The sequence below is a fragment of the Topomyia yanbarensis genome, unplaced genomic scaffold (genome assembly GCF_030247195.1).
Source record: "Topomyia yanbarensis strain Yona2022 unplaced genomic scaffold, ASM3024719v1 HiC_scaffold_493, whole genome shotgun sequence".
Lineage (NCBI taxonomy): Eukaryota > Metazoa > Arthropoda > Insecta > Diptera > Culicidae > Topomyia > Topomyia yanbarensis.
In genome coordinates this window covers 1-24,726 of record NW_026683706.1, presented here as the reverse complement: position 1 = coordinate 24,726, position 24,726 = coordinate 1, and the positions used below count along the sequence as shown (strand labels likewise).

Below are 24,726 nucleotides of genomic sequence, written 5' to 3'. Positions count from 1 at the left end.
AAAAATCTGCCAATATCTGCAACCAAACTAAAAAATCTGCAAATATCTGCGTCATCGAAGAAATCTGCAACTTAAATTAAAGGTCTGCGAATTTGCAGACTTGTCTGCAAATCTGGCATCTCTGTACACATGGGCCCATATTATTGGCTCGAATCAAAACTCGTCGAAATGTCAATTGACGATAGGTTCATCCGGAGTGTTCATTTGTGTTTACATTTTGCTAGCGTTGCCAATTTAATTTGTGGCTACGCCTTAAACTAGGGATAGGGCCTATGTTTGAGTAAACCGGGCAACCAAGTGGATAACAGGCTCGCTTGTTTCCGACGATGTGTCGGTGACCACCTCGCCTGACGGATCCTCAGCGGATTTGCGCCGATTCAATTCCTAGGCCTCGGTTATGCGGCTAAGCCGCATCGAAATGGCACCCTTTAAACAGAGGTTCCTGAATGGTTACCGGAACCCAGTAAAGTTCAACTGGAAATGAGCCGGAATTCTGGTTGGTTCTAATTAGTATTCCGATTCCAGTGACACAACCGATTTTAACTAGAATCGGTTTTGTCACTGGAGCCGGAATACGAAATAGAACCAGCCAGCCTTCAGACTGAGCTTAACTGGGAAGTTTCCTAAAATTTTATCTAGAAATAGAAATTTTCTGGCAACGCTCCAGCACCCCGTTGAATCCTAAAGCATTATTACACTCTCCGTGAAAATGAACGTAAACAAGTGTTGAATACCTTCCATTGTTCACGGTGGATGACGTAGTGAATAATTTCATCAGCGAACAGCAATTTCACGCTCGACTGGCAGTTTACAGTTTGTCAGAATGCAATCTGTATTCGAAGGCGAACGTTCACCGTGAACAGCGATGACATTTATATTCACCACTCCGCATCAATTCCGTCCATCGTCGCATTTACACACCCGGCGAACAAGTGAAATAATCACTGCGAACATATTTCACCGTGGAATATTTAAAATAATCGGGGAATATGAATATTATTACATTGATTCAATTCTATCGAATAATTGTGAATGGATTCGCGAAATATATTAATATACTATCGTTTAGCTCAATTTTCATTAAATTGTATGCACTATTAAGTGAGATATTGGAAAAAACAATTTGGTACGCATCGAGTTCACGTTCATTTTCACCAAGGGTGTAAATAGGCTTTAACGATTTCGCCACCGGGGAGCAAATTTGACGCTATGGAATGAACTTTGTTTACTTTCGACAAGTTTTGATTCGAGCCAACAACATCCAGCCATGAACCTATTGTCAATTGACATTTCGACGACTTTTGATTCGAACCAAAAATAGGGGCCCATCACATGCAGCGATGCCAGATTGTAAACGTGTGCGTTATTGTGCAGATTTTTTTTTGACGAAACAGATATTTAATTAAGATATTAAGTTTTTTTTTTATTTTCGTTGCTGACTTTAAAAAAGCTTTCGGTTACACCGATTATCAATCATAGCTTTATCTATTTTACATATTTAAGTCCTATTTGTTCCCTCTAAATACTATGATTAATTTAAGGTTTATATACACTGTTTTTTAATATTACACATCTTTGATTGTCCATTTTTGATCAAGAATAATTATCTGGACAATTTTTAAAATTCCCAGAGAATTTTTTTATTTCAGTCATTCGAAAAAAAGGTCTGGCATCCCTGCACATGTAAACAAATCTTGTCCGTGGAAATCGTGTGTTGTTTGGAATTTTTACTGATTATTTTTGTTTAAAATCACGCTTTTTCAGCCATGTCATGTGTCGTCCCAAGTTGCGCTGGTCTAGAAAAGAGCCTAGTATCTTTTCCCCCAAATATAACCCTTCTGCAACGATGGGAACAGGCAATTATAACCGGCACTGGATTGGATCTTTCCGCACATCATGGTGAAACAGTTTGTTCTTGGCATTTTGGATCTCGAACGGCGGTTAGTGAATATTTAGAACCGTTTCGTTTTCTACATCGGTGATTTACTTCGCTGACAATTGTTTATGCAATATCAGTAAAACTATCTTGTTTCAGGAATGGTAAGACGGTGCAAGTGTCGAGCTGTCGCATCTGCCTGCGGTTCGACGATCGAACTCGGATGGTATCGAGGGAAACAATTCTGCAAAAACCAGATCAGTCTGCGGTGGTAAAAAATGTTTTAAAGATTGGCTTAATTAATTCGGATTTGCTATCCGAAATATGCAGAGATTGTGTTAGCAGAATTGATCGCCTAGTTCAGTGGATCAAAGACGCAGAACAAATGGAAATGAACTATCGTTGTTTTGAAAATACAGTTAACAGTATCACTGTTGGATCACCTGAATCCACTAATGACGTCGTTGAGTCGAAATTGGTATATTTTCAGGTCGAGCCAATAGAGCTTAAAAGTGAAATCTCAGACGAATTTAATCAAGAAGTTTATAAGGTTGAAATGTTGGAAGAGCAAATCGAAGGTGAATTAATTTCGCCGGATGATAACGTAGGAACAAATGTAGGTGAAATCCAACCTTCCCCCATTGAGCCTACAAAAACATTCAAACACCCACCAAACATTCCAGCCAAACGTGGACGAAAACCTAAACAAAAATCAGTTGAAGAAAAGAAAATATTGAAATACAAAGTCATCCTTAGCCGAAAATGTTATATCTGTGATAAAGTTCTCATGGATCCTGAAGAGTTGATGGCACATCTGACTCAATTACATTCGCACGGTAAAAATCACAAGTGTCCAGAATGCAACAAGTCATTCAAACTGATCACCTCTCTCAATCGGCACCTTGGTATGCACGATCATACCAATAGGCCCCTAAAATGTTGTTACTGTCCGATTGGTTACAAAACGAAGTACAGTTTACTGGTGCATGAGAATAGAGCCCATAATGCTGGACACAAAATTACGATGAAGAAAAAAATCCTTGAGAGAAACTTTCAATGTTCGAACTGCGGACAAACATTTAGGACCAATTACGACCTACTCGATCATGATAGGTACAAGCACCAACATTTGCCCGGAACAACCTGTAAGCTTTGCGGGAAGCACTTTCGTAATAGGGCTTCACTTCGGAAACATAACATCGTTCACGTTGGGGACAAGCCGTACGACTGTCTGCACTGTGATGCAGCTTTCAAAAACACTACCAACCTTGTAAACCACGTTGCTCGACACCATAAATCACAGAAAGATTCGGGTGTCGGTGAAAACAACGATAGCTACGTCGAATGTGATGTTTGTTCGGATGAATTTCCAACTAAACCTCAACTGATTAAGCACATCGAAGAGGCTCATTTGGGTATGAGGCAGAAGATGCACAATAAAGGTAATTGATTTTCTTTATATAGAACTAATTAGCTTGTTAGTGATAATCACATTTCCTCACAAGAATATGTATATCAATTTATTGTCCAACACGTGGTATAGTCTCCCAACAGGTTACATGATAGGATCCTCACTATCCCTACCAGAATTTCTAGAGCAAAAATAATCCTCCGTTTTGAAAATGTCGGGTGCTTCATAAAACCCGCTAGCATTACGATTCGATTGTTTTTCCACTTGCTTAGATTTTCCGAATATATTCAACGACTTGAGCAGCACATTAATTGTCTTGTCCGGGATGTCTAGTTCTTCCTCCGCAATTTGGACTTGTCGTTCGACGATATCCAAATTTTTAGTTACCATCAATACAAATTTCTCCAACTGATCCAGCCTCCCACAAAGCTCATCGAATTCGGGTTTAAGCGAGAATATTTTCGGAATGTGCTGCTGAACGGCCACCGACGATCCCTCCTTGACCAGTGCCAGAAGGTTTTCGAATTCCTCCAAGCGTAATAACATCTCGTCAATGCGTGCCGAAATTGGCCGGATCTGGTAAAAATGTTTTTGTTTAAATGTGGTTCGAAATTTGTCAATGAAAGTACCTTACCTCCGATTGCAGATTCGAAGCCTTAAAATAACCGGTATAGTCGTGCACTACTTGCTCGGCCATGGTCGACCAAATTTAAGCAAGAAATGTCGTATTAGTACAAATTACATGTTTCAGGGAGTGTAATGAAAGGTTCTTGTTATGAACAGCAAGTAAAACAATAACAATAAAATTCAATTGCCAGCAGCATGCAAGATGAAAAATAGAAAGGTGTGATAGTTTTTGACAGAAAGAAATACAGTATGTATTGATAAATTCAACCAAAACTGCAATGACTGCAGCGCTACCCAAATACCAAGTATAAAACTGAGCAATGGCAAAGAGAACTGATATCCATGTAAAGTTTTTAATGTGTTTAAGAAATGAAGCTGTCATTTTGAAATACCATTAGCAAGTAGCAACCAGCCACTAACCGATGCTGCGATAGACCTGTAAAGACTATAGAGCCGATAGAGTTCTATCGAAGACTCCATATCAAGAAGACTGGCAACTCTGTCCATAATCCGGAGACAGTAACAGCAACGCCACTTGCGGGTAAAGGTGGTACTTTCCATAGTGATGCACACACACATATACATTTTTACATAAAGCTTCCTCCCTTCTTCCAATAGAGGCGCTGTAACCTCTGTCGCTTCTCGTTTGTATGGGGGAAGGAAAGAGATATCAGTCTTCTTGATATGGAGTCTTCGGTTCTATGCAAGTCATTTCATTTCCCACACAATACTGAGGGGCGTGTCAACGGCTTTGTTTTCCTCCAGCCGTCATGGGAGCGCCAATTGAAATAGTTAAATTAGATCGCAGAAGACCCGCCGTAAAGGACGATTCAGACGATACATCAGCTTCCGTCAACGTCAACGGAACGTCGCCGTTCCGTCAGGTTAAGTTAGATGCAATTCTCTTGGGTCCGTTCACACGTGCCGTGCGTCAACACGTTCCGTGCCGTTGATGTTGTGTGTGAATGCCTCCATTTAACTGCACGTAACTAATCCTGACGTTCCGTACCGGTGACGGAAGTCTGATGTATCGTGTGAATCGTACTTAACCTGACAACAAACCGCCCTAATAGTGTGAGGTAAAATACCGGTTGCATTACAAAAATAATCACGCCGTAATCCGACTTATTTTCCTCCGCCCTTCAGACATGGTGAAAGAAAAGAAATTGATTGTCACACTAATACAGTTAGAGATTGAAAAGTATTCGTAGAACTTGTGTGTAATTTTCATTATGCGATTATCAACGTATTTTCATTCAAATGCTAACAGGTTTTTCGGTGTAGCTTATTCTAGCCTATATGTATATCAATTATCTGTTTTTGTGCTCAATATTCGTTTCAATAACGCACGTTTCATAAAGAATTCATAAAATGAAATTTTGAATTACGTTAAGTAAGGTTAGCTGTTGTTTCTGGATTATTGAAAATCAGACCTTAAATGAACAGTTTTGTTGAATACGTTCTTTCGAAACGAGTGTTTGATTCTGTTTGAAAATGTTTAATTTTTTAATTATTTATTTGCAAATGTATTCGAAGTTTGTGTACAAAAATAAGTTTCTGACTATAAATTCAATACCACTCCGGATTGTTGATGATTCTATGTTAGGGTTTCCTATTTTAGAATAGATCATTTAAAGTATGATTTTTGATAACAGCGTATCGAACAAAAGTACACAAACTGAGATTATTACTCACCCAAATTCTTCCAAAACTTAATTTCATTATTCAGTAATGTTGTTGAAAGATTAACATTCAAAATAATAGCGAACAAGCAACTGACACTTCAACAGTTTTAATATTGTCAATATCTTTAATGTTTCTATATTAGTGAACAAAAGTGCCTAGTTCCTTAATCTTGAACAATATAATAGAGAAAAAGAGGACAAGTCATATTAGTCTAAGCCAGGGGCGGCGAAACACTTTACGCCCGAGTGGGTAGAAAGCATAGGGTGAGGGGTCCATTAGTAAGGTATTTTTCCCATTTCGCAATGCACACGCTTACATTACATTCACATTAAATCTCGTTCGTTTAGGCAAATGGAACTGTGGTACATAGATGTTTTCAAATGTGTGTAGTGCGAGATACATGCGTTGCACATCTAAATTTTTTGAAATGGTTCAAAATTTCGAGTGGGTAATTACCCACTCGGTTATTTTCGAGTGGGTAGTACTACCCACACTACCCACGCTTTCCGCTGGCCCTGGTTTTAGATCAAAGCTGAATTATTGCGCGCAATGCAAGCGCGAATGAGATACTAAAACCAACTAATTGAAAAATGTCGAAAGTGTAAAAGTGGTGCTTAGAATAACATAACCTTTATATGCCTTCAATACACGACTAAAATAACGAAAGTGCAACAAAGATACGAAATCTAACGAAGCTAAAACGACGAAACTGTGATAGTGATTAATAACATCGTTTCTTCGTTGTTTTTTCTTAACACTTTTGGATATCGTGATCGCGAACTTTCGTTCCAATGGTCAGTCAAAAAGTCATCTTTGGTGAGCAATTTGGCTGAATAATTGATGTAAAAATCGGTATGGTTCTTAAATAACATTGAAATCCAAACTTCGAGAATGTCATCGTATTTTAAATGCTTGGGTGAAATGTAAGTTTCGTTGTATTCAAAAATTGTGCTTTTTTATTTGGATTATAGAGGCTTTAACCTTATGGTCATTCGATTTACCAAGTACGCTATGTCCGTCCCCAAAAATTGTGCTTGATTTATATTAAAGTATAGCAAAATTTGTCGAAAATTAGCCAAAGTCCATGCGATATATGTTAAATGACTCACCCTCGCGCCATCTGTGCGCCAACACTGTGCTCGAATCTTGCATAAAACATCGAATGTCATTCGCAAAATAACATCGCAATTAGAATAAAATAAAAACAAACAATGCAAGTGTATCTTGTGCTAACTTCTCCGGCTATATTTTAGTGGAAATGCTACAGTGTTTTCCAAAGAAAAGATTGTTCCATGCCGTTAGGAATCTTAATTATGTCTCACGCAATCAGGTACCGAACAACACGACTAATTTCTACAGCACCAGACGAGGTAAATTAATTTCAATTCAGCGTAAACAGTCATTCACATTTTTTTTAAATTCATAACCAGAATTGGATGCTGCATATAAACCATCGGTTGTTGAGGCCAATAACACTGGGGTTGGATCGGTAGCACCCAACGACACGAGTAAGCCTAAATTCAGTTTGTTACTGCCTCCACCAAACGTAACCGGCGAATTACATCTGGGCCATGCACTAACCGGCTCCATACAGGATGTCATTGTGCGACGAAAGCAAAAGCAGGGTCTCGATATGCTCTGGATTCCGGGTATGGATCACGCCGGAATTGCAACACAAGTTGTGGTAGAAAAAAAACTGTTGAAAGAGAGAAAGCTCAGCAGACATGATATTGGAAGGGATCGGTTTCTTGATGAAATTTGGGCATGGAAGGAAAGCAAGAGCAAAAGTATTAAAGGTGATTTGTGCAGACTCGGAAGTCGTATGGATTGGAGCAGGGAATACTTCACCATGGATGAACAACAATCAAAAGCTGTAAAAGAAGCTTTTGTTCGGTTATTTGAAGCTGACCTCATCTACCGGGATCAGTCTTTAGTGAATTGGTCATGCACTTTGGAATCGGCCATTTCCGATATAGAGGTGGACAGTATAGAAATCAATGGACCGACTGCGATAGAAGTTCCAGGATATCGTAAAAAGGTTGTTTTTGGTGAGATGGTTGATATTGCGTACAAAGTGCAGGGTTTGGAAGAGGAAATTGTCATATCGACGACAAGACCGGAAACACTGTTAGGTGACGTGGCTGTGGCGGTTAACCCAGCTGATGGTCGCTATAGTCACATGAGAAATAGACGAACCATGCTTTGGCACCCGATTCGAGGAGAAGAAATTCCTCTGATATTTGACGAAAGTGTTGATCCTGAGTTTGGGACCGGCGCAGTTAAAATTACTCCAGCGCATGACCGGTATGACTACGATATTGCTAGAAAACATCAGTTGCCTTTGATCGAAGTTATCAATAGTAAAGGAATGATACGGGAGAATTTAGGGTCGTTTTCAGAGCTTCCGAGGTACGAAGCTCGTTTGAAAATGATGGAGGTTTTGGCGAAACAGTCATTACTGAGAGAAATTAAGCCCCATTCAATGATCCTGCCAATTTGTTCCCGCTCCAAAGATGTAATTGAATTTTTGCTAAGACCTCAGTGGTTTATTCGCTGTCGAGAAATGGCTTGTAGAGCTATGGAATCCGTTGAATGTGGACAACTGCAGATTATCCCGAACAGTTTCGAAAAGGAATGGTTTCGCTGGTTGGAAAACTGCCACGATTGGTGTATATCTCGACAGCTCTGGTGGGGACATCAAATACCTGCCTACGAAGTGAAATCCGCGGGAAATGCTTGTTGGGTTGCGGCAAGATCTCTAGAAGAAGCTCAACACCTGGCTAGAGAAAGATATGGTTTTAAAGATTTCCAAGTGGCTCAAGATACAGATGTGTTAGATACTTGGTTTTCATCCTCACTTCTACCATTTTCGTCACTCGGTTGGCCCGAAGATTCGAAGGATTTCAAACGGTTCTATCCGCTGGACATAATGGAAACTGGTCACGATATTATGTTCTTCTGGGTGGCCAGAATGGTAATGCTTGGGCAGCAACTGACGGGTCAGTTGCCTTTCAAAAAAATTCTGCTGCACGGAATAATCTGCGATGAGTATGGAAGAAAGATGTCGAAAAGTTTGGGAAATGTTATAAAACCAGAACATGTGATAAATGGCATCACATTGGAGCAGCTTAACAAAGAAATTGAGGCGTTACACCAGCAAGGAACTCTCTCGGCTTCTGAAATGAAAAAATCCCTGTCCGGACAGAAGAAAATGTTTCCCAACGGAATACCGGAATGTGGCACGGATGCACTAAGATTTACATTGTGTTCTAGCAACGTTAAAAATTATTTCATCAACTTCAATATCCAAGAATGCCTCACCAACAAACTATTTTTCAACAAGATCTGGCAAGCCACTCGGTACACACTGGGATGCGTTAAACGCTTCAACCCTACGGAAACCCAATTCACCAAAGAGTGCCTTTCCGAGATGGATCGTTGGATATTGAGTCGACTGGGAAACACTATTACGGTGTTCGACAAATCACTGGAAACCTACAACTTTCACTTGGCCGCGGCTGCTTGGAAGACGTTTTTCTATAGTAATTTCTGCGATGTTTACTTGGTAAGTTTGCTGTTGGTCATTCACCGGGGCACTGCATTATAAAGACGGTAGATGAGCATTCACATAGTTGCGCTTTGGCATAAAATGTATATAGTATTCAAAGCTATGTAATTTGACATAACAATGCCATTTGGCATAAACTTCAATTTTCAAGAGCATTCAGTATCATGCTCAAATAAACAATCGGAAGGAAGACAGCTTAAATTCTAAAAAGACTACTCATGTTTAAAATTAGCAAACTGCTTCAAATCTAAACACCCTAACTTTGAATATATTCAACGTTTTGGAGTTGATTTAGACGACCTATTAATCATGGCAAATGACCTACAGATCTTGGTTAAACACCTTAAGAATTATGCAAAATGGTCGCCCATTATAATTTTTAATTTTCCTAGATTATACAAAATTGCCTTTATGCCAAATGACCATAGGACTCCCACCAATTCGGCAGATTTCGTGTTTGAATCCAGGTTAAGTAGTTTCACTCGAAACTGTCTTTTTTGTAGGATAATTGTTAAAATTGGAGCAAACCTACTTCGACTCGAAGCGAAAATGAAATCAAAATTATTCTGTACTACGGCGTACCTGCCTAGAATTTTCTTGAACGAATGTGGTTCGTATTCGCAATAAATGAAACAAAAGAGGGATCGGATCCAATCGAACCACATTCGAGCAAAACTCAATCCATCGTAATGCAAAATAAGGATGATGGTTACGCCAACTGGCTTTATGCCGAACGGGTTTCCCCCCATTTTAATCCCGGTTATATTACAATTTGTCCATACAGGAAACCACTAAGGTACACATGACACCTGAACATGCGTCCACTGCCGCCAACCATTGCCGCGTTCTACAGTATTGCCTATCACTCGGACTGTACCATTTGGAAGTGTTTACACCTTATCTAGTGGCAGAATTGCGGCCCCATCTGCCTCCCGTGGATCTTCGTTTTAACCCCACGGATTGGATTGATTCAAAGTTGGAATCCGAATTCGATCAACTACTAGAGATTTGTCAGAACATTCGCCAAGCAAAGAGTGAATCTAATCCACCTATCGCACGGAAGCACAACCCAGTGGTACATCTTCTGTCAAAATCAGATCAATTAACCGAACTGCTTCAACGTAACACAGCTAATATTCAACAGCTAACGTTATGCAATAGAGTAATACTGCATAGAACAGAGGAAGAATTTGGAAAAGTTCCATTTACGACAAAGTCCACTGCTAGTCATGTATGCACGTTCGGAGTGTTCACAAATTTACAACCATCGGTTAAACGGGACACCTCAAATAGTGGTAAAAAGTTGTCCAAGTTGCAAACTGAAATGGATAAACTGTTGAAAACAGTCAACAATGAGGGATATAAAAAGTCAGCCAGCGAAGATGTTCAGAAGAAGCATCTGGAACGGGTAATTTGCTTTTTCCTTTTCATGAATGGACAACGGCATCCGTCAAATTAATTAATATGATTATATCCTTTTCAGATCAAACAAATCCGGTCACAGATTGAGGAGATGCAAAACATTGTGATGTAGTTAAGTTTATTCATCAGGTATGTAAACTTGTTAGCTAAACGGAATGGGATTTAAATTATTCTAAAACCATTCGAAATACCCAATCCATAAAATTAATATGGCGCTTTAGAAAGATTTCACTAAAACCGGAATATATTTCATATGTGCTTCGATACACGGTTTGGTTTGGTTGAGTGATAGAGGATCGTGTTTTCTTACATGATGCGGCTCGTGATTCATCCGTCTGTCATTGTCCATTTTCTACAGTACCGCGAAACGCAAAATTTGATAGTCTGATAGTCCTACAACGAATATGTCTCATGGTTGTACAAAGCAACACAGGGAACATTTCCGGTTTGTGTTGTGTTGAGTTAGTTTTGTGCGTCTGTGAACTACAGAACCATAGAAAATCCTATTCGCAGACGCAATTAACTCGCATTTTACCTCGCGGTTCAAAAAAGTTTTCACATGTGTGTTAGAATACATATGAATTCGCCGACAACCTTTTACTTACCACACGCCATTGATTTACACCTCAGAACCAATATTGTTCGGACTGTCTCGCTCTCTATCAGCTACCATGTATCTTGTCTTGTCAGAGTTTATGTTCAGTCCAACCTGCCTTTTTAACATTGAAAATGTCTTACTCCACTATTTGGGGCTACGTGTCATTCTAAAATATCTCCCGTAGCGAAATTATGTAAGGTTTGTACGCCTATAACTACGTTATTACTGGATGGATTTTCATCATTTATACACCAACCGATTCAGAAATGCCTAACTTAAATACTAGTAAAAATTTAAGGTCTCTGCGATTAAAGTAGTCTATTGAAAATCGGTAAAACTAAAAAGTTCACGAAAAAAGGGAAAATTGCCATTCGTGAGGCAGAATTCTCAAGCAGAGCCGTCAATAGGAAGCACCTAAGTGAAACGATCGAACACGAAAAGTTATTAATGAATGTGCCGCATGCCTATTTGAATCAGTTGTAGCTCTTGTCAAACGAATAACATGGCTAGGCTATAGCGTCTCGTATGACAGATTTGAGCACCCAGCGCACTACGCTTCAATGAATTCTAGGATGACATCTTCGACTATTTAGGGCAGTGATTGTCTACCTGGGGTCCGCGGACCCCTAGGGGGTCCATTGCTGGGGGTCCGCGAGGAAAAATATATTTTCTAAGTGCAGATTGGAATTTCAAGGCTTGTTACCTAACAAATTAAAAATAACATCGATAATATACAAAATCGATGTTTATCCGTGAGGGTCCGCAGCAATCCAGAGCAATTTCTAAGGGGTCCGTGGTACGAAAAAGGTTGAGAACCGCTGATTTAGGGAGTATCATTCTCCGGGGGGAGTTCATTCACCGTCGAACGTCGGGCCGTGGAGAGCAGAGGTAACAGCCAGGCATGTTTAGACAAACGGCTGCAATGAGTGCTGTATTTAAACGCTGCTACTGAGATGGGGGTGGGGGACGCCGACAGGTCTAGGCAGCCAGCGGCCAGGAATCAGGAATCAGAATATATTGGCTCAAATGGCACGTTCCCCGCACATAGTCGGGGATTTGTGCCTTGCCGTGTGTTTTCATCATTTCCTGAGTGGAAGGAAAGGACAAGGAGGAGTGGGGAAGTAGAATTGGAAGGGTGGGAAAAATAACAGCACAAAACAAAAATAAACAACAGGTAAGTTAAACTCACAAGTAGTTCAACTTGCCTGCGAATAAGCCTAAAGCTCTTTACCACATTGGATAAGAAACTTTAGTATGTCTCTGAGTTTCAGTCGACCAAACATGGTTTCGTCTATATAAGGACGGCTGAAGACTCGAAATCGCAATTGCGCTAGCGCTGGACAGTTGCATATCAGATGATATGAGGTTCCGTAGTCGGATTCACAAAGATCACATGAAAAAGACTCAGCGCGCTGAATAGTTGCCATGTGATAATTGAGTTTGCAGTGGCCGGTTAAAGCCCTGGTCAGCATGCCGCAGTGGAGCTTCGAAAAATGTAAGAGATCTTTCGAAACCACTGGGCATGGTTGTTCTAGAAACGCCTTTGTTTGGCGACACGTTTGTAGATTTCTCCAATAATTGCGGTGCTCGGACAAAGCCCAGGACCGTATTTTTTCCCTTATCCAACTTGTCGAAATTGGCAGGGCGGGCTCAGGACCAACGAAGTCAATCGCTGAACCTGCCCTGGCCAATTCGTCAGCCCATTCATTTCCAGTAATACCGCAATGTCCCGGCACCCAGACAAGGTAGATAGTGTTGACAATGCTTAGTTCTTCGATTTGGGTTCGGCATGCGATCACTAGCTTGGACCGGGATTTGCCTGAGCTAAGGGCTTTGATTGCAGCCTGACTATCGGAGCAGAAGTCTATAACTCTGCCGGACAAACTCAGTTGAAGGGCCGATTGTACCCCGCACTTAATCGCAAAGAGTTCTGCTTGGAATACAGTACAGTGTCTACCTAGTGAGTGAGATTGTTCCAATCTCATTTCACGACAGTAGACACCAGCACCAGCACGTCGCTCCATCAGAGAACCATCAGTGTAACAGACCACTTGCGTTTGTTTTTGTCTCTCCACATAGCCAGACAACCATTCCTCTCGTAGGGAATCTTCACATGGAATGTCCTGTAAGGAAAACTACATGTGAGTGTAATATCGCTGGGAGCAAGAATATCTTCACCCCATGTAACCATTTGTGACCACAATCGTGTATGACTGGTAGCAAGATCAACATGGTTACTGTTCCAAAGCCCAATAACCTGTAGTCTGTATGGACATGATAGTGTCAAACAAGAAGCACTAGGTTTATGTGTAATGGTTTGATATTGCATCAAGAGCAGCAGTTGGAGTTGTGGTGAAAGCACCAGTCAACGCCATGCATGCTTTCTTGACTCTAAACTCAATGTGAGCAGACCAATTCAGTTTGGAATCCAATAAAATTAGTTGTTTTGTTTGGGTTAACTTATAATTTAACTTGTCGACACCACTGTTCGACAGCTCTTAATGCTTGTTGCATTAAGTTGCATTGTTCCGATGCAAAGTTTACTAATTAGTATTTGGTAATCGTCAGCAAACCCGTAGGTTGAAAATCAAGGTTCATTGAGTTTCTTCAACAACCCGCGGCAGCCAGGTTCCATAGCAAAGGTGACAGAACGCCACCCTGAGGACAACCGCAAATACTCAACTTCCGTATCTCAGCCTGTCGCAGTGACGAGCAAAGAATGCGGTTACTAGGCATTGCGTTTATTCAACCCGAGATGCATGCAGGTATCCCATGACCACGCCTCGCTTCCAGGATAGACTGGAAGGACCCTCAATATCTAGGAATACACCCAAGCTAGTTGCTTGAGCGAGAAGGCTTTCTCAATGTTGTAACTAACATCATGAAGCTTAGTGATCGTGGATTTCCCACACTGATATGCATTTTGTGCAGTGGATATTCAACTAAACTAACGTTTCTAATGTGATGATCGATTATCCGTTCCAAAGCTTTCAGAAGAAAATAACTTAAGCTGATAGGCTGAAAACTCTTGGCTTCTTCGTAGCTTCAGCGCCCCCTTTTGGGAATAAATCTAACAGTTATTCCGGGTGCTTTGTATGGAGCAAAGCTGTCAACTGCTCACTTGACCGATTCTGTGGAAACCAATGTGCGTGCTAACGCCCACGGATCGATACAACCTGGAAAGTGTATTTCGAAGAGACAATTAAGAACATCCTTTTTGTCCGTCACATGAACACCATCTCTGGTTCTTAAGGAGTTCATCTGAAAATCATTCGATTTCGAGAGAATTTTATTTAACCTGCTAGCCTCGTTCAGACAAGAGACATTAGTGCATAGGTTTTGCCAGCCAGCCCGTTCTGCAGATCTAAGACATTTCTTATATGCACCCCGAGCTGACCTGAAAGCCCTGGAATCATCACGCTGACATCAACTCCAAGCTCTTCTCATATCCTTCTTCATTCTTTCAATCTCAGCCCTCCACCACGGGGTTCCCCTAGTCGTTTTAACAGTACGTGGACAAGCTTTTTCGTAGGATGCTACTCTGAATGAATTTGTCGTATCCACGATGTCATCTAAGTTGTCTAGTTGACTAATTGTTGGAAAATATCCATGAAATTTAGTCGCCAAGTTTTCCAAAAAGACGTCCCAGTTTGTAGATTTAGGATTATGATATGTTATCACATTGAAGGTGACATCAAAATGATCGACAAATATATATATTTATGATCGGATAGAGACGGTTCAGTTTCATTTGAAATCTGCCAATTTCCCAGCTCGTTCGAAATTTTATCAGAGCAAAGCGTTATGTCTAACACCTCCTCCCTAGCAGACCTCGCAAAAGTTGGTCGGTTTCCCACATTCAGAATATGGAGATTTGTACTATTTATATACTCCATCACTTCAGAGCTGCTCCAAATGATGTGATGAGCATTCGCATCACTGCCGATAATGAGCGGAAGACTATTTCTGCTACAATAAGATACTACGCTTTTGAAATCATCAGAAGGAGATGACTCGTTATGCGCTAGATATGCTGAACAATTTATATACTGTTTGTCTGTGGTACCGACAGTCACTGCAACTGTGATTGCACAGATATCGCGAGTTGTGAGCTCCGATTTGAGACACGCGCCTTATTTGCAAAAATGCAAACACGAGGCATTTCACGTGGGTTAGTCATGCCTGCCTTGTTATAAGCAATGAAGTCAGTGTTCAGTAACTTTCCAATATAAGGTTCATTCATGGAAAAACGGTTCTTAAACTTCCTGCATAGGTCGAGATAGATTCATAGTGGCTGTACGTTTGTGCTGGAGTATGCTTTGTGCTATTTTAACCATTGTTGATTACAAAACTGTACATTTCATTTCCAACATATATTGCACAACAACTAGAGAACACCAAGCAAATTCGGATGTTAACGCATGTAGCGTGTCATATCAAGTTTAAATGGGACACGATCATTTGATTTCCACGATTTGCGAAGAAAATAATGGTCCACTGTGAGAGATATTCGCATAACACAGTAAGGGCAAAACCCAAAGTGCTCCGCAACTGGCATATTTTAGACCCTCCAGCCATCAAGTCCTCGGCACGGAACTACACCTTTATATAGAGACTCCTACTTTCAGTCGCCTCCTACGACATGGATACCACACGGCTCTTGGCCGGTTCATCTGTACACATCGAAACTTATGTCGTTTTTGCTTGAAGGGAAAGTCCATCACCTGTATTTGGGGTACTGTTTTGTTCTAGCTGTGTGCAGTTGCAGTTTATGCGGGACGTTGGTGTATGGGTTATCTCGTTCTGACGGGTGGTTCAAACTTGCCTAACATAGCGGCAGAAAAGCATAGGGACTAATAGTAGTGCCAGTGCGCACCAATCCGAGATAATTGTATTGAGGGAGGGTTGAACCAACAAAAAGATATCACTACCAGGGAAGAATTGCTCACTACTCCTTTGTATAACTGGGTGTTCCTACGGACCGCTACGACACTATGACCTTTCAGCTTGTCAAGAAGTTCTTCGGTGAGAATGTCTTTGGTCTATTACACTCTGAGCGATGTTGAGTGTGGGGTGAGAACTCGATTAAATTCAGCAGAGCGTTGTATACCTTCCTCAAGGACGTCCTTACAACGTACCGGGGTCCTCTACCTTTTTTTCGTGGCTGAAACTACCTGTGTCGGATCGCATCCTAATACACGGTTGGTTGTCAGCCGGCAACGAAATCACCATCCAATGCTATAGTTCGCAGTAGCATGGCCTGCTTGTCAACGATCTCCGCTGAGTTTAAGTACCCAAGCAAAGTCCGACTCAAAGAGGAGCCGCTGTTTCTCGGAACGGAGAGAGAGAGGGGGGAGGTCCCCATTTGATGAGTGTTTATCGGTCGTCAGGTGGGCGGAAATTGACACTTTCGAAATGCTCCTAGTACACTACACTACCGCGTACACTAATTCGGTTTGGATTCGTGCGCACAAGTACAAACCAAAGCACGTGGTGGAGGCGGACGGTTGACCACAGTTCGTACTTTTGGGTTGGGGGAAGCACGCTGTTACTCAACTGCTTCGGAGTTTGTTCTCCTGGTATCGGAGGGAGAAAGTCAATTTTGATTTTTTTTACTTAAAATTCGAATAGCCTTTGCACTGACGGTATACGGGACTTCACACTCTCCTAACAGACCGACATGGAGCTTGTGTTGAAAACAACCGTCGACTCCGAATGATTGATCCGAACTGTTCAACAGCGTAAACCAGTTTACATCCAATACCAAGGAGCAGCGTTGAATACCAATACAAACACTAGTGGTCTCATGTTGTTGCCTTAAGGAATTCCCGAATTGTTCGAATATTGAGGAATATTCAGCTACACACATCGGACTCCGTTGTTGTGACCTGCCATGACATTTATTTAATATTCAGTAGTCAATGCAGTCGAATGCACCCAAGTAACCACTAAGCCATAAAAATGATATCAACTCAGTTCTAGAGTCGCATAAAGAACAAAAGTAGCAGATCGTATAGAAGCCATATTGTACTTGCATGTTGCTCAAGACCACATCATGGTCTTTTAACCTTGTTTGCGACGAAATACCCAAACCTTCGAGTTTCTTGTGTCTACAATATGCCACAAGACCTTGAAGAAAATCAAAATGTCATCTTCAGAAATCCATCCAGCAATAAACGGAAATCAAACAAGAGACGCATTGGATTGCTGCAAAAACAAGGTTCGATTTCAACGTTTCATCAGCAAATAGAGCTTCTTCTCTTAAGGGACATCAGAAGTTAGAAATCGTTAAGTGTGTTCACAAGTCGTGTTTCCAATTTTGGAGTAGTGTCAGCCTGGTACCTTAGTCAAGTGCCATGGTTCTGATGTGGTCGAAAAACCCCTGAATGAATAGAATTCACATTGATCAAACGTTTTGTTAGAAATACATATAAATATATAGTGTCATCATTTGGATTAATTAAAGATGATTCCTTTCGTTTCTTATACTTACGATTACAGTATATTTCTATTGTTTTATTTGTTGTTACATTCAAAACATAAAAATGTAGACGACAGAATGGCGAGTGTATACAATTTTCTTGAATTGATTTTAAGTAGTTATCACTGTGTTCCATCATTCAGGTTAACCTATTTTATATGGATCCATCTCGCCTAACGATAAGGGTCATCATGTTACAAAACTAGCGGTAATATAGGATAACACTGTAGTAAGTTTGTACAATTTCAATTTTTCCTATATTTATACATAAATGCCAATGTTAATGCGACAACGGTAATTTGTTTCATACATTATACGAAAACTATTTTAAGTAGGATAGATTTGGAACAAATTTCCTGTGCGTCTTTTTAGATGATAGGAATAGAATGTGATTGTTTAAGTCGTTTCGAAAAGCGTAAATTAACGTAAAAAGTAGACCCTGTAATAAAAAAAGATGGAATTTACAAATTCAGTTCATATCACTGGATAACACTTTCCGGAAGTGATGTTGTTAAGCGTACGATAAATTATTAACTTAATGTTAAAACGAACAGCGCAGCAACAATATAGGAAACATCGACAAATTATCGTTCACGTCGCTTCAGTATATCGAACAGTACATCCTGTGTTTCGTTATCACCTGGATCACTATCCGAAATGTAGTTTCTATTGTTAACCACCAAATGGTCCGAATCTTCTGCATCGTGATTATCATTCACAAGCAGTGGTCTGTGCTGGCCGACTTTAAACCGAGCTGCAGCCATGTCGAAATTAGCATTATATTTAGGCGTCACACCATTCTTACTGACAACGCCGGCGTCATCCTCGTCGTCATCGTAATTGGCAGAGCCATCGACCGTCCGTTGCTCCTCCGTGTACGACCAGAACTTGCTAACCACATGGCAGCAAATGCCACCGAGGCACATCACCAATCCGAGCACATTGATCAGACTGAGCTGATCGCCGTACAATTCAACCGCCAAGACCAGCTGGCAGATTTCCTACAAAGATTTAGATTTAGTTTAAATTACATTTAAAACGATCAATTTCCTGCTGATTTGCACCTTGAATATACCGGCAACTGATAACGTTAAACTAGAAGTATTTGTAAGAACCAAAAATTCGCTCACTTCCATGACGAACGCAATAAACGCTCCCATCGAAATTCGTAGCCACATGTCCAGCATGACAGAGCTGTCGGTTTGGAGGAACGTATCGAAACCATCAAAAATACGTTTTCCTAGAAGAAATCGAGAGTTAATTCATTATTTTCCGACTCGCCTTAGTGTAGTCTACCTTCGAATCCTATGGTAAATGGTAGTATGGCCAAAATCATCCACGGTTGCATGTGAAAAATCATATCGATAGGATTGTGCAGTCCTAGCTTGGACTTTTGCATTATCAGCTGAGCGAAGGTCCACCGAATTCCGCTGGATAGTGATGCAAACAGGAGGAAAGAAAACCCGAGCGCATCAAAGTGTGTCGATTTGTACGTGAACAGAAAGAGTCCACCGGAGATCATCACCACAATGGCTCCCAGCGACCAGCTCTGAAGATATTTTCAAGGTACATTGGTGTCGTTGTTTTCCATTTAACTGCTCCACTTACCTTTTTCTCCAATTTCAATAGGATAGCAAATATCAGAATGAAGACGATCGTGGTGGATTTGGTCATTGTGTATCTGGAATATGAGAATTATATTAAATACCTTTAATTACTCGCGACAACAGAGTAAAAATAGTAAACCACTTACAACGATATCTGCACCAGCTCCAGTCCCCAGTTTGAGAACCCGATATCAATACCACTGGCCAGCCCAGTAGGTAAAATCTTCCGTACCGACGTTCGCCAATCGAGCAGGATGCGTTTCTTTTTGGTGGCACACCGGTAGATCGCTCGTACAACGGCGGACATGACTAGTTTAATACAGAGATGGTACACCACCACTGTTAGGGGAAATTTGAACTCCTGCAGCAACAGCCGCTGATAGAAGGTAAGCCCGATAGAGAGCGTAAAATAGCACATTATCAGGAACAACGTAACGATGACAGTATTGGCGAAGCTTTTCTTCTTGCCAACCGCTCCAGCCGAGGCTGCGCGGTTTGCCACCACGTACTGCTGCTGGTGCCCTTTGGGTCCCGCGTGGTGTCGCATTTGAGTCTCACTTTCCAGTTCGATTTCCTCATTCTGGGGCTCTTGGTCGATAGTTTGCTTAACGCGTTCATATTTGATGTTGGTCATATTTCAGGTGAAAAGTGGTTGTGGACGTTGATGGTCTTAGATGATATGGTATTGGTTTACGGATGGGATCCGATTGAACGACGCTATTCTCTCTACACTGTGAAGTAAGTGTAATGGCACTTTGCTGCAGTTGGTGTATACTGCTTGGAATGGTTTACAGTAACCAGGTAACGATTAGGTTCTGAATTTCTACATTGAGTTCGTGATAGTGTCGAGATAGTTTATCTGGAAGAAAAAATAATGCATTTAAAAGCTGAAATGTCCATGGGGATAGAGTTCCATACATTTCTACTCACAGCTAAAAAAATGATTGTATGCCATTCCCCAGAAAACCATATCCCAGAAAGCCATCCACCGAAATTCCATCCCCCAAAATGTACCATTTCCCAGAAAAACATTCCCTAGAAAGCCATTTTCTAGAATGTCCCATTCCCCAAAAAGTCATTCCCTAGAAAACTTAATGTTTTTATTGATTTTTTGTGGTGAAGCCAAATGTTTGACCATTACCTAACTGATACGGTCTAAAACTGCTAAAAATGTGCCGTCAAAAACGGTGGCCAAGCAAACCTGTTATCCACTCGAGTAACGGGTTTACTTGAACAAAGGGATTGGTTCCTTCTTTCAAACATGAGCAGTTCTTTGAATTTGTATGCCAAATAAATCTTGCAAGCAAACCTGTGATCTTTTCGTCTGCCCGGTTTATTCAAATATAGGTGTTGATTCCTTCTTTCTAACTTTCCTTGAATCTATATTAAAATCGAAATGAATGCACATTTTGACAAATGGTTTGGTGGGTTTTTAGAGCATTTATCCTTCTGTTGCATTGCAATTGTTTCGTACACAAATGTGCGACCCACCCAATTTCTCGGGTTACTCAAACATGTGGCACTAAATACATTCGAAAGTATTTTCATACCTTATGCCAAATGGTACTTATACGGCAGACTAACATACATAACACTGGACAACAATTCTTCGTAAACTTTATTTATATATATTTTTAGTTGGAATTGTGATCGCATTTGCGATTATGGCGCCACTGATATATGCGCAAGTATACGGGGGATACACCACTAGTAAAAAAGTGTTCCTGGGCCTGAGGGTTAGCTAATTTGTAAATGAGTGGTTGAAATCGTGTATAAAAGGTGTATAAAAACTCAAAAGAACGGAAGGAAAACTTTTTTAGAAAATGTATTCATATGAAAAATAACCAGTTCTAACAGTGCAACATATTTCCGCTACGTGGCCAAACACCGATGCCAGAGAGGTGAAACTCCCACTATCTGGACTAGATATCGACCCATCAACTCATGGACTGGGGACCAACGACTTTACTTCCCTTCTGAAAGAAGACGTGACCTCAGTATTTTTTTTCACCTCAGAAAAATCTTAACGACCTCGGCTGGGATTATTGATCCCAGACCAACTGGGGTAAGTGGCGGTTACGCTTACCGCTTACCACAGGCGCCGTCGTGAACAAGGTTACCCTGCTTGACATAAAGCCATTTGGTATAAAATCGTTTGACATAAGACATTAAATGGTAATTGGCCAGTTGCCATAACAGTCGTGTAATATAAGTATCATTTACCATTTACGTTCGAGTGTATTTAGTACCACATGTTTGAGTAAACCGAGCAATAGGGTGGATCGAGCGTACGAAACATTTCTAATGAAAAAAAAGGATAATGATAAATATGCTAGAAACACGCCAAACAATTTGTCAAAATGTGCAATGCATTTCGTTTTTAAGGCGGGTCTTCTGCTGTCATGGTTTCAAAAAATCTATTTTTTTTTCTTTGTTAATTTCAATCTATATGTATCTTAGAATACGCCACAGAAAGGATTTGGTGAAAATCACATTCCTTGGCATGTTTCTGGGAACCCAAAGGTATCCATCCCCGGCCGTTTCTGAGATACTAAGCGCGGCGCACCACGATGGCACTTGTCAATGGAAAAATCGTTGTTTAAAGAATTCACCGGTCCATTCTTAACGGTTTATGTATATGTGAGCGTCTGTGGATGGGTTGTTGTTTGTTTTTTTTTGGGACGAAATTATCGTACGTAGAATGCGTCGGACATGTTGAGAAGCGTATGGAAACGAGATTACGAAAACTGAAGAAAGAAATCAAAAGTTTTGGTGGGAAAGGAAAGGGAAAATTGACGGACAAATCAACTGGTCAGCTAACAAAATGTTATGGGCTGGCGATTCAGAGAAACTCAAGTTCTGCGAAATGCAATCTGGGCTTGTTGGTGCAAGTCAGGCTGAAGTAAAAAGAAATTTAGAAAATTTTGAACATGTCAGGATCTACGAATGTCTATCATCCAATGATTTATTAGAAAGATGCTTAGGAGCTCACACCCAAAACATCAATGAGTCTTTGAATAGTGGAATCTGTTCCTTAGCGCCAAAACACATGCACAAATTCTGGCAGGCATGTGGTCAATGTTGTGACTTATTTGACAGTCAGTATCTTCAACCAAAGATTTTCGTCGATATTACAAGCTATGGAGATGAATTACCTTGGGGACTGAAGCTGAAAGATCTGCTACTCGACTCGACGGTGAACGTATAACTCGTTCTGAATGCAGAGGCCTGTTTTGCCGCGACACCCATATTGCGGCAAAACAGGCCTTAATTCAGCAGAGAGAGAAAATGTGCAAAGCCAAGAACATTTTCGCGATGAGGAAAGTGAGCTCTGCGGCGGACCCGTTATAGTAGATTATCTAGTAAGTTACTACTATCGAGTTATACATCGTACTTTATTTTTAAACGCGTAATTGTTCAGAAAACATACTGCTATGTTTGCTCGAGAGGGATTCGCAAAATGTCAATTTGTTCCATTTTTATGGCCCCTAATAGGCCAAAAAATAACATAAATATTGGAAACACAAATCACACATTTCACAAATCGTTACATAACTTTTACAAATTACAAAATAAAAGAAATCTCTGTCGTCTAAACATAGCCAACGTGGCTATGATTATAAAAAATATGAGTTTTCTGATTACAATACCCAATTTGCCACAACTTGACTTAAGCGGGACCCATACAGTTTCAACATCAATGTCATCAATGCAGTTTCAAGGTCGCGAAAGATTTTTCTTTTCGTCTTCAAAAGTAAAATTGATAAGTCAAAGCATGTATCTTCAAAATGAAAAAAAAGTTTCTAAATCCATTGAGTAGATGCTTTACAATTTATTCTCAAAAAAGTGCTCATTTTTGGGACTCACGCGTAAAGACCCCCTTAATATAAATTTAAGGAAAGCTCGAAAGAAAGAATGTTTGAATAAACAGGGCGCACGTAAAAATCACAAGATTACGTGCAAGTTATTTGGCTTAAGGATCCAAGGAACTGCTCATGTTTGAAAAAAGGAATCAATTCCTATGTTCGAGTAAATCGGGTATGCGAATGAATAACTGGCTTGCTTGCACGGAACCGCCGTGAATCCGTATGCAAAGTTTGAAAGAAATCGGTTAAGTTGTTTTTGAATGGTAGGTAGCACCGCAACTCATGTTTTTTTTCCAGAGACGTTCTACAAAAAGTTGAAAGAAACTTTGCGCCCTTCGTCAAAATACGAAAAGTCGGGGTTCTAGGGCATTTTGTCATTCATTAAATTTTATCATTTTCCCGTGCATATATCTCTAATATTCTTCAGTCAAGTTTTATTAAATGTAGCTTGTTGAATGTGAAAAAATCTTAAAGAACTAAATAGAAATATATTTGTCATCGGTAAAATTCAGATGCATTTTTTGATATTTAGTCTCGATTCCTAATTTTGTCATGAAATAGCACATATCAACTCCATTTGGTAATAAATTATTTTTTAGTTTACTATTTTCAGTGTGAAAAATATTTAGAAATCACATAGTAAATGTGTCATTTTAGGAAAAAGGGGAAGTTTGGCACTGGGGCAATTGATGCAAAAATGAGTTTCTAGACTAAATGCCAAAAAATGTAGTGTTTCTTAATTTTATTGGCAACGAATAAATTTCCATTTTGTTCCTGATAATTTTCCACGTTTAAAAAGGTACTTTTAATGATAAATGATTGAAGAAAAATAGATATAATTAAATTTGATACGTATTGCAAAATACCCTAGAATCCCAACTTCTCGTATTCTGACAAAGGTAGCAAAGGTCTCGTTCGTTTGCTGAGATTTTTTTTACATTAGAAAAATGCCAAAAAATGTATGTTTTGCAGCTCAGAGCAGAATAATTATTAAGAATGATAATTTTTTTGTAGAAAAAAAACCCAAAACTCCAGCTTTCGCTATTTTCTTGGAAAAAAGGATAGTTTCATTGAAATGCTAAGATTTTTTTCCTCATAAAAAAGCATAAGTTGTAATTTTCCGTGTGCTACTTTAAAAGTTGTGACATTAATATATGTTTTCTTCATTTTTTTCCCATAGTACCAATGTCAAAAACTTCAAACGAAGTGGACGGGGGTCCAAAATTGTCTAAATGATGTGAAATTTGGCATCTGAGTTTACTTTGTGATTTGTCACAATAGGAAAGGGGGGATGGCTTTGGGATATCAAAAATGAGTGTCTTTTTGCAATGCCCTAATCCCCATACACGTCTATAAAATTTCGTACAGATCGTTTATATTGTTCCGAAAATATAGAGTGAACTGTTCCGTCACATATGAAATCCCAACAAATAATGAAGGCTGAACAAGCCTTTATCACGAGGGAACAAGCTGATCAGGAACTGGACAATCCATTATCCACCATAATAGTTTGTTGGGATTCCCATATAATCCGGAACTGAACTTTTTGTTCAAAGGGGGACCCCATGAAATTTCAGAAATAGA

At 40.1% G+C, this 24,726-nt stretch overlaps 4 protein-coding genes across 5 annotated transcripts; 2 read left to right on the top strand and 2 right to left on the bottom strand.

The window, feature by feature from the left end:
- Positions 1-1,687: 1,687 nt before the first annotated feature.
- Positions 1,688-3,335, top strand: LOC131695694 (zinc finger and SCAN domain-containing protein 2-like). 2 transcript variants are annotated; one of them, XM_058984186.1, is made up of 3 exons: positions 1,688-1,709; positions 1,765-1,978; positions 2,036-3,335. In XM_058984186.1, exons 2-3 carry the CDS (start codon positions 1,767-1,769, stop codon positions 3,324-3,326), a joined length of 1,503 nt encoding a protein of 500 aa, XP_058840169.1. In that variant the 5' UTR covers positions 1,688-1,709; positions 1,765-1,766; the 3' UTR covers positions 3,327-3,335. The 2 variants fall into 2 exon arrangements, with proteins under 2 accessions (XP_058840169.1, XP_058840170.1); XM_058984187.1 differs by lacking the exon at positions 1,688-1,709 and having other exon boundaries at positions 1,755-1,940.
- Positions 3,336-3,351: 16 nt separating this feature from the next.
- On the bottom strand, positions 3,352-4,099 carry LOC131695693 (biogenesis of lysosome-related organelles complex 1 subunit 4-like). Its single transcript, XM_058984185.1, has 2 exons — positions 3,922-4,099; positions 3,352-3,863 (listed from the first exon to the last, which is right to left on the bottom strand). The coding sequence occupies exons 1-2, from the start codon at positions 3,982-3,984 to the stop codon at positions 3,432-3,434; spliced, it is 495 nt and encodes a 164-aa protein (XP_058840168.1). The 5' UTR covers positions 3,985-4,099; the 3' UTR covers positions 3,352-3,431.
- Positions 4,100-6,799: 2,700 nt separating this feature from the next.
- LOC131695692 (valine--tRNA ligase) lies at positions 6,800-10,741 on the top strand. Its single transcript, XM_058984184.1, has 4 exons — positions 6,800-6,970; positions 7,031-9,165; positions 9,953-10,576; positions 10,652-10,741. The coding sequence occupies exons 1-4, from the start codon at positions 6,859-6,861 to the stop codon at positions 10,700-10,702; spliced, it is 2,922 nt and encodes a 973-aa protein (XP_058840167.1). The 5' UTR covers positions 6,800-6,858; the 3' UTR covers positions 10,703-10,741.
- A 6,921-nt stretch (positions 10,742-17,662) lies between these two features.
- Positions 17,663-21,645, bottom strand: LOC131695691 (solute carrier family 35 member C2). The gene is made up of 5 exons (XM_058984183.1): positions 19,423-21,645; positions 19,278-19,350; positions 18,966-19,218; positions 18,734-18,909; positions 17,663-18,670 (listed from the first exon to the last, which is right to left on the bottom strand). The coding sequence occupies exons 1-5, from the start codon at positions 19,908-19,910 to the stop codon at positions 18,254-18,256; spliced, it is 1,407 nt and encodes a 468-aa protein (XP_058840166.1). The 5' UTR covers positions 19,911-21,645; the 3' UTR covers positions 17,663-18,253.
- Between the last annotated feature and the right edge of the window lie 3,081 nt (positions 21,646-24,726).

What these genes read in the sequence shown, in the direction of transcription:
- LOC131695694 (XM_058984186.1), top strand. Translation starts at nt 1,767, where the DNA reads ATGTCATGTGTCGTCCCAAGTTGCGCTGGTCTAGAAAAGAGCCTAGTA. An exon ending in CCGTTTCGTTTTCTACATCG is followed by an intron (nt 1,979 to 2,035) that starts GTGATTTACTTC and finishes ATCTTGTTTCAG; the next exon opens with GAATGGTAAGACGGTGCAAG.
- LOC131695693 (XM_058984185.1), bottom strand. Translation starts at nt 3,984, where the DNA reads ATGGCCGAGCAAGTAGTGCACGACTATACCGGTTATTTTAAGGCTTCG. An exon ending in CTTCGAATCTGCAATCGGAG is followed by an intron (nt 3,864 to 3,921) that starts GTAAGGTACTTT and finishes CATTTTTACCAG; the next exon opens with ATCCGGCCAATTTCGGCACG.
- LOC131695692 (XM_058984184.1), top strand. Translation starts at nt 6,859, where the DNA reads ATGCTACAGTGTTTTCCAAAGAAAAGATTGTTCCATGCCGTTAGGAAT. An exon ending in TTTCTACAGCACCAGACGAG is followed by an intron (nt 6,971 to 7,030) that starts GTAAATTAATTT and finishes ATTCATAACCAG; the next exon opens with AATTGGATGCTGCATATAAA. An exon ending in ATTTCTGCGATGTTTACTTG is followed by an intron (nt 9,166 to 9,952) that starts GTAAGTTTGCTG and finishes TTGTCCATACAG; the next exon opens with GAAACCACTAAGGTACACAT.
- LOC131695691 (XM_058984183.1), bottom strand. Translation starts at nt 19,910, where the DNA reads ATGACCAACATCAAATATGAACGCGTTAAGCAAACTATCGACCAAGAG. An exon ending in GAGCTGGTGCAGATATCGTT is followed by an intron (nt 19,351 to 19,422) that starts GTAAGTGGTTTA and finishes CTCATATTCCAG; the next exon opens with ATACACAATGACCAAATCCA. An exon ending in CAGTTGCCGGTATATTCAAG is followed by an intron (nt 18,671 to 18,733) that starts GTGCAAATCAGC and finishes AAATCTTTGTAG; the next exon opens with GAAATCTGCCAGCTGGTCTT.